This window comes from Sorex araneus, chromosome 3 (assembly GCF_027595985.1).
Source record: "Sorex araneus isolate mSorAra2 chromosome 3, mSorAra2.pri, whole genome shotgun sequence".
Classification (NCBI taxonomy): Eukaryota; Metazoa; Chordata; class Mammalia; order Eulipotyphla; family Soricidae; genus Sorex; species Sorex araneus.
Genome location: NC_073304.1, coordinates 49,895,843 through 49,921,221, shown reverse-complemented (window position 1 = coordinate 49,921,221; position 25,379 = coordinate 49,895,843). Strand labels below are relative to the sequence as shown.

At 43.9% G+C, this 25,379-nt stretch overlaps 1 protein-coding gene across 1 annotated transcript; it reads right to left on the bottom strand.

Annotated features, from left to right (window-relative positions):
- Positions 1-23,225: 23,225 nt before the first annotated feature.
- Positions 23,226-24,906, bottom strand: RPS29 (ribosomal protein S29). Its single transcript, XM_055132432.1, has 3 exons — positions 24,748-24,906; positions 24,431-24,530; positions 23,226-23,453 (listed from the first exon to the last, which is right to left on the bottom strand). Exons 1-3 carry the CDS (start codon positions 24,807-24,809, stop codon positions 23,445-23,447), a joined length of 171 nt encoding a protein of 56 aa, XP_054988407.1. The 5' UTR covers positions 24,810-24,906; the 3' UTR covers positions 23,226-23,444.
- Positions 24,907-25,379: the final 473 nt, after the last annotated feature.

The following is a 25,379-nucleotide window of genomic DNA, read 5'->3' as shown; positions in this document are numbered from 1 at the left end:
GAAGAGAGAAAAATTGCTGGCATGTGTGAGGTCCCAGACTCAATAATGGAAAGCATAAAAAACTCAAAATTGCACGTAGGGCCTGAAGAGAAAGTAACAGGGGTTTAGCCACTTATCTTGAATGCAGTCAACCTGGATTCAATACCCCTACCACATTATCTCCCAGGTACCACCAGGAGTGATCCCTGAGCACACTAAGTTCAGGAATAAGCCCTGAGTTTACTCCATATGTGGTCAGAGAGAGAGAGAGAGAGAGAGAGAGAGAGAGAGAGAGAGAGAATTTTACACTGGGAAAGTACTAGAGAATCCAAACTAAAGATACACTTTTGCTTTGTTTTAGGTTCACACACAGAATGTTCAAGGGCTATTTCCAGCTTAGTACTTGAGGGTTACTGGCAGTATTGGGGGGCCTACATGGAGCTGGGGATTGAGCCCAGGCCTGCATCTCTTCAGCCCTAAAGAATATTTTCCTGTTTACGTCACATCTGGTGATACTCAGGGGTTACTCCTAGCTCTGTACTCAGGAATTACTACTGGTGGTGTTCAGGGGACCATATGAGATGATGGGAATTGAACCCAGATTGGCTGCATGCAAGGAAAACACCCTACCTGTTGTACTATCATTCCTGTCCCAAGAATTCTCTTGATGGTCTTCAGGGTCCACCCATGTGCTTCAACAGAAGTCCACTTTTTAATCTCATTTCAGTACTGTTGTTATGGTAGATGGACTATCTCTTCCTAAGGTTTTCATGCATAGGGGTCCACAAACACTTAGGCACTTATTACAACCAGTTCTAGGTCATAGGGGCCAAAGATGATGATGTCTGCCTCCCAGCAGGCTCACCAAGCCCCAAGACCAAGAACACTGAACTGGCTGGACTCTTTCTTATCACTCTCTATCCACCTCACCTGATGGTTGCAGAGTACACAACTAGATGCTAGGTTAAGGCACTTATTTTGCATGCAGTTGACCTGGATTCAATACCCCTATAACATATGGTCTTCCAAGCACCAATTGGTGTAGGATAACGGTTGGTTTGCCCTTCTTCCCTGACTGCTGGGAGCTTGTGTTTGTTGATTGACCCCCTGACCTGTCAATTACCTTTGTCTTCTGTAAATATTGTCTTTCTCTTCTTCTTAATATCTTTTGCATGGTTAGCTATTTCAAAGCAATTGCTTTTTGTGTGGATATAGGAAGACAGTTAAAAAGACAAGCCTGTGGCTTGGGAGTTGGTTGACTCCAGATAATATACCTCCTGGACATCTGCTCTCTTGACTTAAGCCTCAGTTGCCCTTACTTCCTAGATCCCCAAAAGTGGAGTCCCAACGAGGGACTGGATGGACCCAGGGCAAGTGGTGAGCTATGAGCTATCCTGGCATTGAAATGGGCCTGGCCAAAGTGCGCTAATGCACCAAAATACAAAGAGAACCCACAGAATAGGAAAGAATATTTACCCAAACCATCTGAGAAGGGATTAATATCCAGGATATTCAAGTCACTAGTAGAATTGTACAAGAAAAAAGAAACCTCCAACGCCATCAAAAAATAGAGAGAAGAAATGAATAGAAGCTTCCTCAAAAAACAAATACAGGGCTGGATCCATAGCACAGCGGGTAGGGCATTTGCCTTGCACAAAGCTGACCCAGGTTTGATTCCAGCATCCCATATGATCCCCTGAGCACCACCAGGGGTAATTCCTGAGTGCAGAGCCAGGAGTAACCCCTGTGCATCGCCGAGTATGACCCAAAAAGCAAAAAAAAAAGAAAGAAAGAAAGAAAGAAAGAAAGAAAGAAAGAAAGAAAGAAAGAAAGAAAGAAAGAAAGAAAGAAAGAAAGAAAGAAAGAAAGAAAGAAAGAAAGAAAGAAAGAAAGAAAGAAAGAAAGAAAGAAAGAAAGAAAGAAAGAAAGAAAGAAAGAAAGAAATACAAATAGCAAAAGGAACATGAAAAAGTGTTGCACATCACTAGTTCGCTAGTCATCAGGGAGATGCAAATCAAAACAACAATGAGATATCATCTCACACCACAGAGACTGGCACACACTCAAAAGGACAAAAGCAACCAGTGCTGGCATGGATGTGGAGGAAAAGGGACGCTCTTTCACTGTTGGTGGGAATGCCGACTGGTCCAGTCCTTCTGGAAAACAATATGGACAGTCTTTCAGAAACTAGAAATTGAGCTTCCATATGACCCTGCAGTACCACTTCTGGGACTATATCCCAAGGGAGGTTGCAAAAAAAGCACAGTAGAAATGTCATTTGTACCTATATATTCATTGCAGCACTGTTCACAATAGCCAAAATCTTGAAACAACCCAAGTGCCCGAGAACAGACGACTGGTTAAAGAAACTTTGGTACATCTACACAGTGGAATACTATGCAGCTATTAGGAGAGATGAAGTCATGAAATTTGCTTATAAGTGGATAGACATGGAGAGTATCATGCTACGTGAAATGAGTCAAAAAGAGAGGGACAGATATAGAAAGACTGCACTCATTTGTGAAGTATAAAATAACATGACATGAGACTGACAACCAATGATAGTAGGTACAAGGGCCAGAAAGATTCCTCCATAGCTGGAAGCCTGCCTCATGAGCAGAGGGAAGAAGGCAGCTGGAATAGAGAAGGGATCACTAATTAAATGAGGGTTGGAGGAATCGGTCGGGATGGGAGATGTGTGCTGAAAGTAGATAAAGGACCAAACATGATAACCTCTCAGTATCTGTATTGCAAACCATAATGCCCCAAAGTAGAGAGAGAATATGGGGAATATTATCTGCCATGGAGGCAAGGGGAGGGTTGAAAAGGGGGGAGTATACTGGGGATATTGGTGGTGGGGAAGGTGTACTGGTAGAGGGACGGGTGTTTGATCACTGTGTGATTATCACTCAAAAATGAAAGCTTGAGGGGCTGGAGCGATAGCACAGCGGGTAGGGCGTTTGCCTTGCACGCGACCGACCCGGGTTCTAATCCCAGCGTCCCATATGGTCCCCTGAGCACCACCAGGGTTAATTCCTGAGTGAAGAGCCAGGAGTAACCCCTGTGCATCGCCGGGTGTGACCCAAAAACCAAAAATAATAAATAAATAAATAAAATAATACTATCTTTAAAAAAAAATGAAAGCTTGTAACTATATCTCACGGTGATTCAATAAAATAAAAAAAATAATAATAAAACAAACCAAAAAAAGTACCCTAGTGCTTAACTATAAGTTAAGAGCTTGGAATAGACAAATTCTGTCACGATCCAAAAGTAATAAATAGATTTGGACCCTGCCAGGGTTAGGAATGATTGATCCTGTCTGAGCACTGTAGTCTGAGTCTGTGGTAAGATGTCCCCAGGAAAGTCACCCTACAAGCCTAAAAGTGTCTATTACTGTGTCCATACAGAATAGTAAATATTAGGAGATTTAAAGATGCTAATTAAGTTGCAGATCTAAGGAGAGGAGAAACACACCTAGAGATTGTTTTTGCCCTCATGGGCTGCAGATAGTTGAGAAGTCTGGAAAAAAAACTTTTGATCACGCTTCAGTTTCTGAAGGACTGTCCATATTGTTTTCCAGGTGAGAGGATAAAAAAGAGTGGCTGCAGGGAGAAGGGGGGAATTGATTGATGATTGGAGATCCAACAACAATTGGTTGTTGGATTGTGGAAGGAATTGTTTGAAGGTTGCTGCAGGGGGATTGAAGGAGAGAGAGCAGAGAGAGGTAGACGAGATGGATACAGAGGGAAGAAAGAATTGCGCTGTTAGAGAGAGACACACACAGAGAAAGAGAGCTGGGAGAGACAAGAGATTAAATAAACGGCAACTAATCAGTAACCAGCTTGGTCCTTGTTCTTCATCCGTCCGTCCAAGGCAACAGCCTCTCCAGGTGGAGAAGCAGCTCGAGAGCACCAAACTCAGGCGGCGAGAGAGAGCCACCAGAGAGCCCGTGAACATCCTTTCACCTATAATGCCTGCTGGTGCGTGTGGGGTTTACACAGCTCCTCACACGTGAGGGAATTTCACACACCAGGAGTAATCTCTGAGCACAGAGCCAAGAGTAAACCCTAACCCAACAGGCCCCCAGATCTCTTGATGGATTGGGCATGAGTATCAGGCCAGTCTTGAGACATTTTTATACTAGCAATGTCTAGATTTGTCTGCATTTCTAAAAGGCTCCAAAGTGACTGAGAAGAGTCCTGAACTTGAGACCTAAGTAAATTCCATGCTCCCCACTTTAAACAAATAACCCAGTCCGGCCCAGTGTTCACTGTAGATAAATGGAAATGCAAACGCCTTGCCTCAATGAATGCTGTGAAGATGTAGAGAAATGTGTGTATTTATGTGCACAGCTATGTAAATAATTCAGCAGTAATAATAAATATTATGTGCAAATCTGCTATGCACTAGGATGTATGTCAGCCCTCACAAAAGCCATAACCATCGCAACTCTGCACCATGGGTACGATCACCATCCTAATTTTACTAACAAGAAAATCAATGCTTTGGGGCTGGAGAAACTACACAGAGGTTAAGACACTTAACCCTGCATGCAACTATGAACAACACTTTGCATCCTGCCACCAGACATGAACTCCAAGCACAGAGCCAGGTGTGCCTCCCCTCACTCCCCGCAACAGCATCTCTGGATGCGGAAGACAGGAAAGAACAAATGGAAGGAACTGAAAACTGAAGAATAAAAGAAGGAACAAAGGAAGAAAAGCCCTCCCTCGAGAAGCTACACAAGTCAAGGTCAGAAGAGTGGGAATTTAAAGCTTGGTGGGAGTGATAGTACGGCAGATAAGGCATTTTCCTTGCCCGTGAACAACCGGGTTCGATCCCTGGTATCCTATGTGGTCCCCTGAGCACCACCAGGAGGAATTCCTGAGTGCAGAACCAGGAGTAATCCCTGAACAATGCTAGTGTGGCCCAAAAACAAACAAGCAAACAAAAAAACACCTTGGCGGTGTGACTGACAGTCTTCCAGGACATTTACCCTCCCAAAGTCCCACAGCCTTTTGATCATTGCCTTTCATGTCATTTGCATTTGTTAGAACCACAAGTTAAAGGGGCTAATGCAAACTTAGTTGATAGCTATGAGAAAGAGAAAGAGATGGACAGAAACTTAAGTAATGTTGAACTGTAGAAGGGCTTGGAAGACACTTGTGATCCAGGATGCTGCCAAGTCTATGCCTCTAAATACACACCTCCTCAGTCTTTCAAAGTGATGTAGGCAGGTAGATAGGGAAAGGCCCCTGGCAATGAAACTTAGATTATCAAAGTCTCCGGGGAGGAGAATCCTGAGACTGACCCACCCTGTGGATACAGGAAACGGACCTGATAAGACCTTCAGCAGACCCTGAGGATAATGGACCCCTCCCCAGGAGGTTCCCCAAAGAAGGCCATCACCACTCCCAACCTCGCTGGTAACCTTAGCAACGAACTTTTACCTGGAAAGAAACCCCATGTGGGTGGGGGCAGGTTGCAGAAACCCTATAAAAGACACCTTGAACAAAGGAAGGGCGCGCATATGCTGCCTGAGCCCATGTGCTGCTTGTGCCCACGTGGCCGAGCACATGTGGTGCCCAAGCACATGTGTCGCCCGCATCTCCCCCCTTGAGATGTGTACTTTCATGCTTTCATGTCCAGTGCTAGGATGTGTGTAGAGCTCTCTCCACCCTTGGAGAAGCCCGCGTTCTCTCTTGAGCGCGTTATTCTTACTATTCTCTCTCCCACTTATCCTTCCTCCTTCCCTCAGAAACCTCTGAATAAAATCTGTTACTTCACTGCTTGTCTACTCCTGAAATTCTTTTCCGAGAGCGAGACAAGAACCCAGTAACCCTGGGTCATGGGTGGTAGAGGCAGTTGGAGAGAAAGTGACTGTCTTTCTCCTCCCCGCTTCACGTAAGTCACCCGTGGGGCCCACCGACATCCAAAGGATCCTGATGCACTGAACTGACTACAAAGAACAAATCTCAATGCTGAGGAAGTTTTCTTGATTTTTTACTAACTTTAAAAATTTATATCAGGTGGGTTGGTGAGGGGCTGGAGCAATAGCACAGTGGATAGGGCATTTGCCTTTCACTCGGCCAACCCGTGTTTGATTCTTCTGCCCCTCTTGGAGAGCCCGACAAGCTACCGAGAGTATTGCGCCCACACAGCAGAGCCTGGCAAGCTACCCATAGAGTATTCGATATGCCAAAAACAGTAACAATAATAAGTCTCACAGGGGCTGGAGTGATAGCACAGCGGGTAGGGCGTGCAAGCTGACCCGGGTTCGATTTCCAGCATCCCATATGGTCCCCTGAGCACCGCCAGGGGTAATTCCTGAGTGCAGAGCCAGGAGTAACCCCTGTGCATTGCTGGGTGTGACCCAAAAATAAAAAAAATAAAAAAATAATAAGTCTCACACTGAGAGACATTACTGGTCCCTGCTCTAACAAATCGATGAGCAACAGGATGACAGTGACAGTGGGTTGGAGAGATAGTACAGCAGGTAGGTCACTTGCCTTGCACGCAGTCAACCCTAGTTTCATCCACAGCCCCCCATATGGTCCCTTGCAGGAGTGATCCCTGAGCACAGCCAGGAGAAGGCCCTGAGCACTGCCAGGTGTGGCCCATAAACCAAATAAATTAAATTAAGTTAAATTTGTGCCAGGTGCCAGAGAGATAGTATAGCTGATAGGGCAATTAGCTTGCAAAAGCTGGCTTTGGTTTCATTCCTGCACTGCATATGGTCCCTTGGACACAGCCAGCAGTACACCCTGAACACAGCCAGGATATATCCCTGAAAACAATCAGCTCTGGAACAAAATACAAACATTTTGATTAAAAAAAAAATGAAACAAAATCCGTCCCTAATCAGGGAGGTGGCACAAAAGACTGGGCTTCATGCTTTGCATGTTTGAGCCCCAGGTTTAATCCCCAGCACCACATGGTCCTCCAGCAAGAGTGATCCATGACCACTTTAAGGTGTGGCCCAAAGAACAAAGGCAACAAATTGTTTCTCTTAGGGACCAAGAGCATAGCTCATAGATAGAGTGCTTGACTGCATGTGTCAGGCTCTGGGTTCTGCGTCTAATACTCCCCACAACAGTTCCACCATATAAATCATTCCTCTTAGAAACAGGATAGAGGGACCAGAGAGACAGTACAGCAGATAGGGTGTTTGCCTTGCATGCAGATAACCCAGGATCCGTCCCCACCACCCCATATGGTCCCCTGAATCCACCAGGAGTGATCCGTGAGCATAGAGCCAGGAGTAAGCCCTGAGCACCGTCGATGTAACCCCTGGTGTTGGGGATGGACTGAGCTATCAGGGCAAGCCCACGTAAACTGTACTACAGACAGGAACATTTTCCCCCTTCAAGCTGCCTTCAGAAAATAATTTCAGCATATTGAAAGAAGCAGTTTTTCCTTTTCTCACAAAAGCCTGGCTGGTCTTTAACATGCAGATCTCAGGTGTTAGCCAGGCCTGATTTTTGACATTGTAGATTCCAGGCTCTGGCCCAGCCTAGTCTTTGGGATGTAGATTTCAAGTGCTGCTAGTTTGTAATGGACATGTAGATTTCCTGTGGCAGCCCAGTCTTGTCTTTGGGATGTAAATCCAAGTTCTTTTAGCCCAAGAAAGGTTTCGGTTTTTGGTTTTGTATCTTCTTTCCAAAGGCCTAGATTACTGGCCTGCAGATACAAGGAAATAATGCTGCCTCAATGTTCTTCCTATAACATTTTTTTTTATAATTTATTTATTTTTAATTAGAGAATCACCGTGAGGGTACAGTTACAGATTTATACACTTTTGTGCTTATACTTCCCTCATACAAAGTTCGGGAACCCATCCCTTCACCAGTGCCCATTCTCCACCACCCGTAAACCCGGCGTCCCTCCCACCCTCCCCAATCCCATCTCCCCCCCACCCCACCCTGCCACTGTGGCAGGGCATTCCCTTCTGTTCTCTCTCTCTAATTAGCTGTTGTGGTTTGCAATAAAGATGTTGAGTGGCCGCTGTGCTCAGTCTCTAGCCCTCATTCAGCCCGCAACTCCCTTCCCCCACATGGCCTTCGACTACAATGTAGTTGGTGATCGCTTCTCTGAGTTGCCCTTTCCCCGGAACGTGAGGCCAGCCTCGAAGCCAGGGGGTCAACCTCCTGGTACTTATTTCTACAGTTCTTGGGTATTAGTCTCCCACTCTGATATTCTATATACCATAGATGAGTGCAGTCTTTCTATGTCTGTCTCTCTCTTTCTGACTCATTTCACTCAGCATGAAACTTTTCATGCCCATCCACTTAACTACAAAATTCTTGACTTCCTTTTTTCTAACAGCTGCATAGTATTCCATTGTATAGATGTACCAAAGTTTCTACAAAAAGAAAACATCCAACCCCATCAAAAAATGGGGCGAAGAACTGAACAGAAACTTTACCAAGGAAGAAATACGAATGGCCAAAAGGCACATGAAAAAGTGCTCTGCATCACTAATCATCAGAGAGATGCAGATCAAAACAACCATGAGATACCACCTCACACCACAGAGACTGGCACACATCCAAAAGAACAAAAGCAACCGCTGTTGGAGAGGATGTGGGGAGAAAGGGACCCTTCTACACTGCTGGTGGGAATGCCGGCTAGTTCAGCCCTTTTGGAAAACAGTATGGACGATTCTCAGAAAACTAGAGGTTGAGCTCCCATTTGACCCAGCAATACCACTGCTGGGAATATATCCCAGAGAGGCAAAAAAAGTACAATCGAAACAACATCTGCACATGTATGTTCATCGCAGCACTGTTTACAATAGCCAGAATCTGGAAAATTCCTATAACATTTTGGTGACGTCACTGTATTGCGCCCTTTAGAGATAGCATGATCAATAAAAGGAGATCCATGGGGCTCTCTGCCTTTGCCAAGAGCCAGAGAGAGCCTTGGACCTCCATAAGACACATTTCTTCCTCGTTCCTTATCTCAGCGCCTCCGACCACACAAATATTCACACAACACCCTGGCCTCCTCCCCCCCCTCCCCCCCCACACACAAAGAAAGAAACAGAGGATAGAGAGCAGTGGTTATACCAGAAATCGGGGTGCAGAAATGACAAGCTATTGATCAAAGAGCACAAACTTCCAGTTAAAAGATTAAGTTCTGGGGGGTTAGTGTATTATATCATGCTATAGCTAATAACATTGTCAAATATTTGAATGTTGCTCACATTCAAATTTAAGTGTCCTCCTCATTTGTGGAATATGAAATAATATGAGACTAACACCCAAGGACAGTAGAGACAAGGACCAGGAAGTTTGCTCCATGGTTGGAAACCTGCCTCATGAGCTGTGGGAGAAAGCAGTTGGGTTAGAGAAGGGATCACTAAGTCAATGACGGTTGGAGGGATCACTCGGGATGGGAGATATGTGCTGAAAGTAGACTAAGGACCAAACATGATGGCCTCTCATTATTTGTTTTCCAAATCATAATGCCCAAAAGTAGAGAGAGAATAAGAAGGAAATTGTCTGCCACAGAGGCAGGGAGTGGGGTGGGCTATGAGGTGGGGAGGGATACTGGGAACATTGGTGGTGGAAAATGTACAATGGAGGAGGGATGGGTATTCAATCATTGTACGTCTGAAACTCAATCATGAAAGCTTTGTAACTGTATCTCATAGTGGTTCAATAAAAACATTAAAATAAATTTTAAAAAAAATTTTAAATGTAAGTATTATCTGGGGCTGGAGCAATAGCACAGTGGATAGGGCATTTGCCTTGCACGCGGCCAACCCGGGTTTGATTCCCAGCATCCCATATGGTCCCCTGAGCACCACCAGGGGTAATTCCTGAGTGCATGAGCCAGGAGTAACCCCTGTGCATTGCTGGGTATGACCCAAAAAGCAAAGATTAATTAATTAATTAAATGTAAGTGTCCTCACCACAGAAATAAATGATCTTGGGGCTGGAGCAATAGCACAGCAGGTAGGGCATTTGCCTTGCACACGGTCGACCCAAGTTCAATTCCCAGCATCCCATATGGTCCCCTGAGCACCGCCAGGAGTAATTCCTGAGAGCAAAACCAGGAGGTAACCCCTGTGCATTGCCGGGTGTGACCCAAAAAGCAAAATGAAAAGAAAGAAATGATTCTGACATAATCTGTCAAGGTAGTAGGTGTTAATATGTTAATGCCACACTGGTAATCAAAGTAATCAAGTAACATGAATTGTATCAAATCAATGTTACATATCTAAAACTTACCCAATGTTACATGTCAATATTATATGTCAGTAAAGGTGATAAAAAGAATAATCCTCTTAAATCCCCACAGAACAGTACCTCTTTTCTATCATTCAGACAGGTAAGCAGGAAAATTTTTTTCTTTCTGTCAGCAACAGTCTCAAAAACCCCGTAACTGTGTGATTACTCTGCCATCTAGCTTCTTAAGCCTATATCGCTGTTCACGGGAATCTCAGAAGGACTTTAGAGTTAAGAATTGTTCAGATTTTAAATTCTTTCGCCTGGGGCTGAGAGAGCTCCAAGCGGGGTGCTGCTTTGTTTACGGATGCTCAGCACAGAGTCCCCCTGCCTTCACCCCAGGGAGTAACCCCCAGGAACAGAGCTGGTAGTAGCTTCCAGCACCACTGAATGTGACTCAAAAAACAAAAATGAACAATAAAATGTATTCCATTTAGTTTGGGGGAAGAGGGGATGTGTTGTTGGCTTTTGGTTGGTTGGTCTCTTAGCCCATCCTGGTGTATAAGCAGTGCTGTGACTGGACTGAACCCAGGTAGTCTGCATGCAAGGTCTCATTTGCTGTACTGTCTCTCCAAACCTAGTTGTGAGTTTTAGATCACTTAACAATATTTAGTGAGCTGTCTCACACACAAACAGCAATAACAGGAAGCATGATTCTCCTCAATAGAAACCTGTCCTTGTTTGAAAGATCATTCTACAGTATTGTGAGACCCCTGGCCAGTTGACATTTCTGCTTGCTAAAAGGTCAAGATAATAGCACTGTTTGTTTGTGTTAAAATCAGAAAAATGACAGAAAAACACAAGGGGGAAATTAACACAAAGCAGAATGGGAATTTACTGTGCCCAGTTTCCAGAACAAAGAAACTTGCAGCACCTGTTTTCAGGATAAGGTTCCAGTAATTATGCAATAACTGAGTCAGCTTGGGTCAAGATGCATACTTCACTAGCTGCTATTCTTTCTTGCTTCTGTAATCTGCTTGCTTGCCTAGTGAAATTCCAAGATACGGTTTTGCCATATTAAAAAAACCTTGCTTTTTACTCTCAGGGCTACCTTTCTCATCTAGACTGGGTTTGAGAGAGCAGTCGCTGGCCAGCTAACAAAGACTCCATGACTTGAGACAAAAGTCTTGACTCTGTGGAGTATTTGGGGCTGCCTGTCTAACCTATAACATTTTTTTGTTTGTCAAGAACCTGGATTGAGGGGGCCGAAGAGAGAGAGCGGTTTCCTTGCACACGGCACCCTATATGAGCACCCAAACCCAGCCTGGAGAGATCCCTGAGAGCAGAGCCAGGAGTCAGTCCTGAGCACCGCAGCGTGTGCCCCCCTCACCCAAATTATATTATTATCATCATCATTATCTTTATTATTATTAGTCTATACCTCTTATATACAAAACATAAAACTATCTTAAAATAATAGAAAGCATAGAAATTAAGCCATAATTCATAAAATTATGAAATTGTCATTTTTTAAAAGGACAAAAAAGACTGATCAAAGATAGTAGCACTGCACTGTAGCACTGTCATCCAGTTGTTCATTGATTTGCTCAAGCAGGCACCAGTAACATCTCCATTGTGAGACTTGTTACTGTTTTTGGCATATCGAATACACCACGGATAGCTTACCAGGCTCTGCCGTGTGGGCAGGGTATTCTCGGTAGCTTGCTGGGCTCTCCAAGAGGGACGGAGGAATCAAACCCGGGTCAGCCGCGTGCAAGGCAAATGCCCTACCCACTGTGCTATCGCTCCAGCCCCAAAGATCAAAGATCAAAGATACAAAAAAAATTAAGATGGGGCTAGAGAGATAGCTCAATGAATTGACACATGCTTTGCATGCAAGTGACCCCAGATCAATTCATAGCACCTCATGGTCCCCTGAGCATCCTTGAGAGAAATCCCTGCCCCTATCGCCAACACACAGCTGGAAGTAGCCCTCCAGCACTGCTGAGTACGGGCCCCAAAAAATAAAAACAAAGATACCAATATAAAAACTTTGTGGGGGTAAGTTTTGAATCAACACCTGATGATGTTAAGGAAGTACTCAAGTGATCATAATGCTCATGGAACTATAGAAGAAGAACACTGAATTGAGATATTTTAAGAAACTGATATTTTTGTTTGGTTTGTTTTTATTTTTTTATTTTTTGGCAGTGGGGCACACCCAGCAATTCTCAGGGATTACTCCTGGCTCTGTGCTCAGGGATAACTCCCAGGGGAACATATGGGATACCAGGGATCAACCCCAGTCTTCACTGTACCCCGTATTTTGAGAAACTCTTAAGGAATCAGAAGGATATATTAGAGTAGGCATAAGAGGAAGCAATCCCATTTCCCTGTGGGAGAACAGAGAGATAGAAAACTGCTGCTTTTTGGGGGGAAAAAAGAGAAAAGCTCTTCCTCTATTGTCCTAGATTCAGTGACTGGGACTACAAATCAAACTGATAAAAGATGTATTCACAAGAGAAAAAATAGATTTATTTGTGTACATAGACACACAGGAGTTCATAAAGAAAAATGTGGTTCAAAGAGGCAGCCAAACCTTGAGAGTTTATATATGATCTTGGACTACACAAAGGAAAAGGCATATTTTTGGCTAGGGTGAGAGGATGGGAGCATAAATTATGGGAAACTGGCCAGGAAATGCACAGTAAGGAAGACTTATTTAGCAAGGATTATAATAAAGAATTAATCAGTGTCTTCCATATTGGTAAGAGTTGAGTCTTCTTTCTCATTCATAGCATGGGAGAGGGAAACACCTTTACAAATAGTTACTTCCCTAATACATGTAAATTTCTCTCTCTCTCTTTTTTCTTAAATGGTGGATGTAGGGAGCATACCCAGCAGTATTGGGGATTGTCCCTGGTAGGGTGCACAGGATCCACACCCAGAGGTACTCTAAGGACCATATGGTGATAAAAAATGTTTTCTCTTTTGATGATGGGGTCATGGGGGTGGGGGCGGGCACACCCAATAATGCACAGAGGTTACTCCTGGCTCTGCACTGATGAAATACTCCTGGTGGTACTCAGGGATCCACATGGGAGATTGGAGATCAGACCTGGGTCAGCAGCATGCAAGGTAAGCACTCTACCCATTATGTCACAGCTCCAGTCCCTCTGATTTTTGGATTTTTGAGCCACTGTGATACTCAGGGATTATCAAGGAGTCTGTGCTCAGGAGAGACTCCTGGTAATGGTGCCAGGTTTTACAAGGTGCAGTGATGTAAGCAAAGCACCTTAACTCCGTAGTGTCTCAGGACCCCTGATTTTTTTTTTCTCAAGAAAATTTTGTGTAAGAGGACCAGGGATGTAGCTCTGCTATAGAGCACTTGTCTTGCCTATGTGAGGTCCTCGGTTCAATTCCTGGCACTGAAAAAATAAATAATTGTTGGGGACTTGACCAATAATACGACAAGTAGAGCCTTTGCCTTGCAAGAGATCTACCCCGGCTGGATTCCCAGCACCCCATATGTCCCCTTTAGCCTGCCAGGAGTTACAGGAGTGATCCCTAAATGCAGAGCCAAGAGTAAGCCCTGAGTACAGCCAGTGTATCACCCCTGGCCTCCCAAAGCAAAAGATTTATGTTAGGCCTCATAGTAACCACAGAGTCTCTTGCCCCCACTCCTGGCTGCCTTCACCTCGGCCCCTCAGAGGGGGTGGGTTGACTCTCCCTCCCCGCCCTGAGCAGAGCCCTGGCACACGAAGACCTCCAGAACCCAGCCACAGCCATGCTCAAGACCCCTCTCCACATGCTTGGGCAAGCCTCACACATAAAGGAACCGGCAGAGGAACCCAGGTGTGCGGGACCCAGGGCTGAAATCTCCAAGCCTGCTCGGATTGGGACTGGGCCTCTCCCACCCAGATCCCCCATTTTCCAGTAGCTAGGCAGTCCTACCCACAAACTGCCTCAGAACCGTTTAATCCCATCAACAGTCAACATCCAGAGACTATAAAACCAAGCTCCCTCTCGGAGAACCTGGTAAGCTACCGAGAGCTTCCTGCCCTCATGGGAGAGCCTGGCAAGCTCCCCATGACATATTCATATGCCAAATACAGTAACAATGATGGGTCTCATTCACCTGACTCTGAAAAAGCCTGTAATGCTTCTAATGTGGCACTGTTGGGAAGGACAAGTAAAGAGAGGCTGCTAAAATCTCAGGGCTAGGACAAATGGAGACATTACTGGGCCTGCTCAAGCAAATCAACAGGATGATAGTGATAGTAGATTCACAAAATATAAAGAGAAGGAAATCCAAGCATAGGACTTAGAAAAGTCACCATTATGAAAGATACAAAGTAGAAAACAATAAGTGGTATAAATGAATTCTTATCAATAATTATTCTAGATATAAATAAATTAAATTTTCAAATCTAAAGGTATAGAAGAAAGTCTTGAGATGTGTCTCAGCAGTGAAGCCTATGATTTTACAATGTGAGTCTCTGGATTCCCTCCCTACTACAGCAGAAAAAAAAATAGAAAAAAAAAAAACATTAGATGACTGAATTAGTTGAAAAAACAAAACTCTGGGCCAGAGAGAGATAGTACAGAGGTTGGTTAAGACATGCTGCCTTGCATGCAGCTGGCCCCAGTCCAATCCCCACCAGGGGTGTCCCCTAAACACGGCAGGGTATGGCACAAAAATAAAAAAGGATAAAGAAAAAACAAGACCCAGTCCAGAAAATTGGCTCAAAGGGCGAGAGTGCAAGCTTTTCAGAGAGAGCTTGGATTCCTATCCCATTTCCCCATGGTCTCCCAAGAGCCATACTGGGGCCATTTGGGGAACCCTTCCAAGTATGCCTTTCCCCACAAAAAAAATTCCATTTGCTTTTTTTTTTTCCTTTTTGAGTCACACCTGGTGATGCACAGGGGTTCCTCCTGGCTTTGTACTCAGGAATTACTCCTGGCGGTGCCCAGGGGACCATATGGGATGCTGGGGATCAAACCTGGGTCGGCCGCATGCAAGGCAAACGCTCTACCCGCTGTACTATTGCTCCAGCCCCCCCAAATTTCCATTCTTTTCTAAAGAAGCTTGAATGAAATTGAAAAGATAAAAGGAAACCATGACAAAGCAGATAAATTCCTGTAACAGCTATCTTCATTACTAACATTCTCAATTCTAACCCTTTATAGTTTGGTGTTAAACTTTCATTTTCCCTCAGTGTGCTTTCCAGTGTGATCGGTCAAATCGGTATGTGAGAACTACTCTTGTTGGGGCTGGACTGAGCTACCAGGATGAGCCCATGTAAACTGCTCCACACAAGGCAGGAACATAGGGACCCATGAAAATGGGCAAGATTTCTCGTGTGTCCTGACTGGTTTGGATGAGGTTGAACATCTTCTTTGGGCTGCCTTAGTAAATAATTTTCTAAATTATATCGAAACTGTCAGTCTTCCTTTTTCTCACAGATCCCTGGTTCTTCTTAACCTGTTTGTAGTCAGTATGCAGATCCTACAGTGTTTGTTTTCAGTATGCAGAAGAACTTTGCATGATCTTCTTGTAACTCCTTTGTTGATGACCTCACTGTATTGAGCCCTATGAATTATAGAATGGTAATAGAAGGAGACTTCAGGGCTCTCTACTTTAGTCACAGAGTCAGAGAGAACCTGGACCCTCCATGACATACATTTCTTCCGCGTTCCTTGTCTCAGCGCCTCTGATTGCATGAATATTCACGCAACATACTCCCTCCTTTTGCTGGTCTAGTACCCCAGTCTCTGGAGCTTGCATGTAACCCTGCACTGCCCCAAATCACATAACTCCTGTCCATTTTTGTTTTTTATTTTACTTTTATAAAGTTGTTCACAATTATTAGTTACATTTAATATTCAAACACCAATCCCACCACCATGCACCTTCTTACCATCATAAGAGAAAAGTGTGTGAAGATTGTTGTATTTCTTCCTGGAGCCATCTAAGCCCTTGTATAGAGATTACAAACCAGTATGTTAAACCCAAACAAATGCGTGCTACTTTTGGTACATCAGTGGGCTAGAGTATGATGGATCGCTCCGGGAATTTTGATTTTAAAATATGATTATACAGCAGATTCACTCATGGATGAGGTCTATGTCACTCTCTTCTTGGCTGTTGATGAGATTGTATGGCGCCAGGGGCAGTTTATAGGTGTGACTGCCAAGCTACTGGAAAACTTGGGAGCTGGAGGAAGCCCAGTCCCACTCCAAGGGAGCTTGGAGATTTCAGTCTCCTGTGCATTTTTGGTCCTTTACTTCATTTTGATTCTTGCAACAGTTTAGTGAGATAGACACTATCATTATGCTTATTTTCTAGATGACGTTATTATCTTATAGATTGGTCCACATTTTATTATGAAAAACAATCTAATTAATATGTTTAAATATGAGTGGAAATTTTTCACTGGGTCAGCATGAACTAGTATGAATAATCAGATAAGCTGTAAACCAACTATTATCCACATATAAATGAAGGAAAAACTGAATCTCAATATTAAGCAAGAAGAGCTTTTGGGGGATGGAATTTTGTTTAATTTTGAGAGGTCATAACTGACAGTGTGCAGGGGACCATTACATGAAGAGATCTTGAAGAACATGCTTACTTGGAAGTTGCCACAGCTAGATAAAATGCTGACCTTATATGCTCTCAAAATATGAGCCAAGGCTGGAGAGATAGTTCAAGAATTTGTAGTACATGCTTTGTAATGACCCAAAAACAAACTGAAAGAAAAGAGGAAGAGGAATATGGAAAGAAAGAAATACAACATACACACACATACAACACGACCATGTAATAACACAACAAATACACAACACATAAAACAGCACACAACACATACAACACAACACACAAAACACATAATGCATAGCACACAATGCACACCAGAAAACAGCAAACACACACAATAGTACACAACACACAAACCACAGCAGCACACAATAAAACAACACAAAAACAACACACCAAAACACTACACATGACACAAAACACAAAATACAAACAATATACAACATAAAACATACAACATAGCACATGCAAAACACAATATACAAAGCACATACATACAATACGTGACACACGAAACACACACAAAAACAATACCAAAAAACACATACAACAACACCAGAACACAATACAAACAACAAACAACAAACAGCATTCAACACACACAAAAACCACACAACAAAAAACACCACATGACACAAAACACATAGCACACAAAATACAAGACACAAAATAAAACACACAACCCAGTACTCAACACATAACACACAAAATGTAAGATAAAGTGTGGGGATTCAGAAACTCAAATGATGCCCCCCTTTGTTAGATGCTTATTATTATTTCTAACTCTACACATTTCTCTCCCCTACTACTTCTCACTGTTCACATTTCTGATTCTCCATCAATTTCGGCGTAATTAGATAGATTAATTAGTGATTAATCCACTAATAACTGACTTACATTTTAGTCAGTGAACAGTCAAGTTAGGTGGTCAGTGGTTGGGTGGTTCAGGGACCACTTTATAGTAAAATCACATATGGAGCAAAGTCAAAAATACTGGTTGAGAACTGTTCTTTTAAGAAGACAAGTCCTCAGTTTGCTGAAATATTCCTTAGTTGATTACATTTTATTTTGCCTTTCTGGATACACAAAGTGTGTTTTCTGGACTTTGTCTGGTCATACCTGTAGGGTAACATTGGTTTTCCTTTCTGCCTTGTCATAGAGAGCTTAGGTTTATTGGGTTACTCCCATCACAGTGCTCCCAGTTCTGTTTTTTGTAACCTTTCTTTGTGCTCTGCTCCCCCAACTAGTCAATCACCTTTATCTCCTAATCAGACTGTTAACTTGTAAATATTGCTTATCTCTTCTCCTTAAGTCCTTTGCATAGTTAATTCAGAGCAATGTGTTTTTTGTATAGACACAGGAAGACAGCTGCTATGCTTTTGTAACTTGGGAGTTAATTGACTCTGTAATGATATTCACTCCTGGGCATCTGTTCTCTCGATTTAAGCCTCAGTTGCCCTTACTTCCTAGCACACCAAAAGCAGGGTCCCAACGAGAGACCCAATGGACCCAGGGCACTTTGTAAGGTATTGTGAGGTACTGTGAGCTGTGAGGTACCCTGGCATCGAAATGGGTCAGGCCAAAGTGTCATAATACTTAACTCTAAGTTAAGAGCATGGTCATGGACAAATTCTGTCATTATTCAAAAAGTAACATCTAGATTAGGATGCTGCTAGGGTTGGGAAAGATTAATCTGGCCTGAGGAGAAACACCCCTAACTGGTATTTTGCCTTTGAGTGGAAGAAGGGCTTTCATATGTTAATTGTGCTACCTGATGGGATGTGGTGGCTACCCCCAATGCGGGGAGTTGAGACTAGAGAGAGACCAGGCTGTAAGATGGAGCACAGAGAGATGAGCGGGAGAGACAGGAGGAGACGACAATGAGGGGCAGTGTGAGACAATGAGACTAGAAGGAGGAGCTTACCGAGACTGGAACAGGTGCGTGGGGAGAACGGAATAAATGGCAACTGGTCACCAGCCAGCCTGGCCCTTGTTTCCTCCTTGTCTGCCCATGGCATCGTCCAGCCGGGGTGGGAAAGTGGCCCGAGACCACCGAACCGCAGGCGGCGAGAGAGAGCCATGGGAATCCCAGCCGCCTGGAGATTACACAATTACCCACATACCCTATACTTCTTGAAAATGTCTATAGCCACCTGATTCAGCTTTTCCGACCCCTTGGCTTCAGAGCTTCCTTCTCATTTGCTCTCTAGCATGGCCAGTCGTCCTGGCTAACTTATGCATGCACCCACCAACACAGAGTCCAGGGAAGACCCAATAAGTCAGAGGTTCCTGTCTAGAGCAATCTGTTTGCTCTTTATGCTTAAAAGAGAAACTCATGAAAAGGTTCTGAACTTTGCTTTGTTTTCTTATTTCAGAACTCCCAGAGCACAGACCTAATGCGAGAAATTACAAGAAATTTGCTCAATTTCAAAACCATTGTATTGTGTTGTCATGTATTGTTTTATTGTGTGTTGTTGTGTTGTTCTCCCAGGATGATGTTAATTTTCTCTTCTGAGCCTTTTCCTGCACCTAATTCTCCCTGTTTCTTCAGTATCTGTTTTCTCTCGGCCTTCAAGAAATCTTTTAATTATTGGAGTGGGAGTGGATATTGAGTCCTTGTCTGTAAGTGAATTCTTTAAATCACCAAGAGTTGCAGATTTGGGAACAAAGGACATGGAGACTCTCAAGTCACTGTTGCTTTCTATCTGCCACATCTTTCCTGAAAACAAAAGGGGAAACTTGATCATTTTCCTGAAGAGAGAAGAAAGGAAAAGATGAAATATTCATAATAAAAAAATTCTGCAAATTGTATCAAACTAATAAAAAATACTCTTAATTTTGCTGTAAAATATACTTTTGGAACACATTTTACCCATAGCTATTTAAAAAGTAGTTTTAAAGTATTTCTAGGAAGGTACACTAAACAGAGAATCAACTTTGATATTTATTTTAGTATTACCATACTTGTAATTACTATACTTGATGCTTTTCATGTTCCTGGAGCAAGCAGACGCCATTGGGCTACACTAGCATGGAACAGAGACAAATGGAGACATTACTGGCGCCTGCTCAAGCAAATCGATGAGCAACGGGACGACAGGTGATACAGGTGATTACTATACTTGTATGGTAAGTGTATTTGAGATATATAATTACTTGGTCATGTTCAACAATAATGCTCAATATAGTCTGCTGTGCCGTTATTTTTAGAGTTCTGAAAAAAAGATGTTTTCCCTTCTTATTTTTCCTGCCACATCCACCCAGACTAACCTTAATACACTATTAACGTATCCTCAATATTTTTAAAATGTAATTTTTAACCAACAAAAACTTTTAAGCTTTACGATGCTGTGACTGTGGAACTTTGATGTATTTAGTTTTCTAGTCTCTGTAATACATATGTATATTTCTCAATGTATCCTGTCCTTGGAGTGTCCAGTATAAATTTCTGGGGGGGTTGAACTCTGATAGTCAAAGGCCTTTTCCACAGCCCTTTTCCTATCATACACCCTACTGAAGCTGACATTTTTATAAACTTTTTTTGGCGTGTCTATAAAATCCTCTGCCATGTGAGCCTGTAGTGAGTGTTCAGGAGCAAGTATTCTAACTGCTTGACATAGGTGTCCTCTCAGCTTTCTTATGAAGATAAACGTAATATGTAGACATTTAGATATGAGACTTCTTTGCTGTATTGAGGTACTTGGAGAGATAACTGTCTAGTGGATGCTCTACAGAGCTAGCACTGTAGCACTGTAGCACTGTAGCACTGTTGTCCCACTGTTCATCGATTTGCACAAGCGGGCACCAGTCATGTCTCCACTGTGAGACTTGTTACTGTTTTTGGCATATCGAATGCACCATGGGTAGCTTGCCAGTCTCTCCAAGAGAGACAGATGAATCGAACCTGGATCGGCTACATGCAAGGCAAATGCCCTACCCTCTATGCTAGAGCTATCATTAGGCTGAAAAAATAGAAATAACTGAATTCTGAAAAGGAAGCCATGGGTTAGAATTGCTATGCTGAGATATGCCCCATATGAGACTAAAAACTTTCCTTGTCTTCCCTGTTGTTACTGTCCCATAACCAGAGGTCAGATTCACTCTGTTCTGGTACTGACACAGAATTCTAGTTGGCATATGATTGTGGTGCAGTCAAGATCTACACTTTTTTATAGTGCCAGAATCACAAACAGTACTACAGAGAATGCACTCATTGAACTCATGGCCTCATGCCTGGAAGGCAGGCACTCTACCACTGAGCACAACGGGACCTGTTGATCAGAGATCACATAACAGTTCAACTTGCTTCTTTAGCTCCTCCAATACTCCTACTGCTTCCAATACTGTTGCTCTTAGTTCTGAGGTTACTCCAGAAGCTCTCAATTCCCATCATACTCTGAATAGTTATATTGCTGCTCTCAAGATCAGCATGAGTTTTGTGGCTAAAGGGGACTTTCTCACCATCAACATACGTTACCATCTTCCATCCATCATTATAGGCCCCAGGATGCAAAAGACACATCAATGTTGGAATCATCAGATTTGTATTCAAATGAGCCTAGCAATTCAATGAGCATTCATGAACCAGTTACCAAAACAATCTGTGTCATCATTATCCCTTCATCTGTGAAATGAATATACAAACTCACAGGGCTGTAATAAACTTTCAGTAAAAAAAAATAAGGGGCTGGAGCAAGTACAGCGGGGAGGGTGTTTGCCTTGCACGTGCCCGACCAGGGTTTGATTCCCAGCATCCCATATGGTTTCCCGAGCACTGCCAGTAGTTCCTGAATGCAAAGCCAGGAGTAAGCCCTGTGCATCGCTAGGTGTGACCCAAAAAGAAAAAAAAAATTTTGCATTAGTGACACCTATTGCACGTTTTTGTACTAGTAATAAATTTTATTACTGCTGTTATATCCTTGAGAATAACTTCTAGTGACTTAGTCAAAGTGGCAATATTTTCTTCACTATCTACCATACTTCATTATATACAGAAAAAACCTGGTGCCTTGCTGTGCCCATTCAATTTCTCAGAGATTTCTTTGATACAATTTCTGAATAGATTTAAGACATGATCTCATTGTTTTTTTAATTGAATCACCATGATAGAATATTACAAAATTGTTAATAACAATGTTCCAACACCCATCCCTCCACCAGTGTAATTTCTCAGTTGTGTCTTGATAGTGCTCAAAATGCCGTTTAGGAACTTAATCGGGCCATTGGAATTTTCCTCTGTAGTTAGCAAACATCACAGGACTCACATACCTTGTTGAACTGAAACTTTTGCTGTTAATATTCTGATTCTGCTATCCAACCCACACAATACACACCAAAAAGTTAAAAATGAAAAATATAATTAAGGAGAGGAAATAAAGTTAAGGGTAAAAAAAAGCAAACTGAAAATATACGCTAGTTTCCAGACCTCCAATTGTGAACAGTGTTGCAAAAACAAAAAACCTTCCAACAAAATTTAGTTATAAATTTGAGAAAAATGTAGATAAGAATTATCAGTGAATATACACCTGAAACCCAATCACAATTAACTTGGTAATTCACAACAATTCAATAAATTTAAAAATTATCAGCAGCACCAGATCTTATTGGCCTTTCGTCTTCATGCAGCTAACTCAGATTCAATCCCATAATCCTGTATGATCTGCTAAGTGTGGCTGTAGCAGATTTTTCTTCTTTCCAGGATAAAAATCTTGATAATCAGATGTGCGCCAACCCCCTCAAAAATAAATTATAAGCAACAGTAGGATTGCGATAAGGAAAGCCAATTAGTAGAATGAACATTAGTTTTGAGGAAAGATGGAGAATTAAAAAAATTTTTAAAAAAGTATGACAAATCTGAATCAGAATTTAAAGCCAAAAAAAAATTTGTAGATAAATGAGGTAAAGGCAAAAGCAGCTTGATAAATGGGAAATTAATGCCCTAATTCCTACTTTTCCCCAAACCGTTAGCCCAGCATCCTTTCTAGCCTTTGTCTGCTCCAGTAAAAAACATTGAGATACTTCTCATTTTCAAGCAAAGATTAGTAGCCCAGATGGAAATTCTTTCCTATTACTACCTCTCCATTTCCAAGTGTAAACTCATCTCAAATCATTTACTTTTATCAGCACTGGTAACACCCAACGCAGCTTTCTAGTTTTCATTTGCTTTACCCCACCATTCTGAATGCGAAAGGTTCCAGGAATTCTTCCCATACTGCTGTTGCCTGTTAAGTCAACTCACATGTAGGCATGTTTTTTCAATCTTTATCATTGCTTTCAAACCCATTTTATTCAACAAAAAACCTCATCTTCACTGTTCTCAAAGTTACACACACCCACGCTCCCGCCCGTGGACTAACTCCTAGACCAGGTTTTAAAGCACCCACACACCCACCCTCCCGTGGACTAACTCCTAGACCAGGTTTCAAAGCATCCACACCCCCCCCCCACACACACACACCCTCCCGCCCGTGCCAATTCCAAAATTGAAAGTTTTATTCTTGCTGCTACCAATGACGTTAGTTGATCAGGGGCAACTTTCCGTAAACAGGTAAGGAAAGATAAATGTACCTATCACACCATACATAATACGAACACACTGATAATTGAAGTCACTTTATTTTATGTACAAAGATCTGCATGTGTTCCAGCTGCCAGGTAGATGTTTCTGATGACCAACGCCAGAAGTTCACTTAGTCCAACTAGAGGGGGAAAGCAAGGGAGAATAGAAATTAATTCAAAATGCTTTAATATCCCTTCTATTTTCACAAAACTGATTCATGAAGGAACTGAGGCTAAAACCAGAGATCGTGACCCAAGCCAACTATCAACACTACAGCCTAGTACAACTTGCTGTGCAATCACCCAAGTAGAACGAATATGGTAATGTTCCCTTCCCATGCAGTAACTGCCCATTAGACTCAGTAAGTAGGTAATCATATGGCAAGCGTTTTGATATCCACTGCCCTCTACCAGTCCGAGATGGACTTCCTCCTCCCAACACCCAGCAAGCGGATCTCAAACCGATTGCGCCCCCAAACGTCTTAGAGCCAACGTAAAACGGCATGGGCGGTACCTATCTTCAAGTTGGTTCCACTGAATATCCGCAATAAATTATGTACGAGGAAGTAAAGATCTCAGACCTTCAATATAAGAACTCACGGCCACCTTTTTTGAGGTGCCCTGTCCTCTCTGCGCTCGGGCTTCACTCCCGGTGGGCTCAGGACTGCCCGATCAACCTGGGGCCGGCGGGCGTGCAAGACCAGAGCCCGACCCGCTGTCCTATCACTCCGGCCCCCACTTCCACCAAATAAAGGGTGTAAAACCTATTATCTCTATTACCTGTCCCAAACCTCAAGCCTCAAGCTCATATCCCACCTTTATAACGCTATCAAGCATTTCGGGCTGAAACACATATACTCGGGTGTGAAATCTCCAAAACTACGTGACATATTTGGGGAAAAAAAAAAAAGGTGCTTTATAAACGGCGGGTAAATTTACCCAGCCATTAAAAAAAGAAAAACAAAACACGCGGCAGCTAAACGTGTCAGAAGAAAGGCACCTTCTCCAAGGTCTCTCCCCCTCGGCCCCCTCCCCACCCCGCTGGTCCGCTGAACCCCCCCGCGGCGCCCCCGGGCGGGACACGCGCTCGCGGGCGCGGAGAAGCCGCGGGCCGTACCTTGATGAAGCCGATGTCCTTCGCGTACTGGCGGAAACACTGGCGGCACATATTCAGGCCGTATTTCCGGATCAGGCCGTGCCGGTTGGAGCAGACGCGGCTGCGAGAGCAAAGGCGGCGTCAGTGCCCGGCGCGGAGCCCGCCCGCCCGCCCGCCCGCTCGCCCGCCGAGGAGGCCCGTGATGGCGGCGGCGGCGGCCCTCAGGCTCCGACTCGGCCCCCACACACACACCGCACACGCGCCGCGCCCACAGGGCTTCCTTCGCGAGAATCCCTCCCAGCAGCGGCCCGGGGCCCCCCAGCTCAACTCTTACTCACCAAGAGCGCGACCCCTGGCCGAATTTTCTCGGATGGCTCCAGTAGAGCTGCTGGTGACCCATCTTGCTCGCTCAGAGGCAACGACGCAAAAGGAAGGAACGGGCCCACGCGTGCGCTCTTGAAAATTCTGGGCCCGGGATTTTACCCAGAATGCAGCGATGACAGACCACGCATGTGCAGTGCTGCGAGCCAGCGAGTGGAGCGGCCCGGGAAATTGAGCTGAAGTCCAGGGAGGGGGAGGGAGGTGGGGCGGGGCGGGGCTGCCGTGACGTCACCGCAACTCTGCCTTTAGAGCCCTAGTGCGCCGCAGTTCCTTCGCCGGGCGTGGTGGCGCGCGCCTGTAGTCCCAGCTACTCGGGAGGCTGAGGCCGGAGGATCGCTTGAGTCCAGGAGTTCTGGGCTGTAGTGCGCTATGCCGATCGGGTGTCCGCACTAAGTTCGGCATCAATATGGTGACCCTCCGGGAGCGGAGGACCACCAGGTTGCCTAAGGAGGGGTGAACCGGCCCAGGTCGGAAACGGAGCAGGTCAAAACTCCCGTGCTGATCAGTAGTGGGATCGCGCCTGTGAATAGCCACTGCACTCCAGCCTGGGCAACATAGCGAGACCCTGTCTCTTTTGAGCCCTTGAGTT

What these genes read in the sequence shown, in the direction of transcription:
- RPS29 (XM_055132432.1), bottom strand. Translation starts at nt 24,809, where the DNA reads ATGGGTCACCAGCAGCTCTACTGGAGCCATCCGAGAAAATTCGGCCAG. An exon ending in GGCCAGGGGTCGCGCTCTTG is followed by an intron (nt 24,531 to 24,747) that starts GTGAGTAAGAGT and finishes TTGCTCTCGCAG; the next exon opens with CCGCGTCTGCTCCAACCGGC.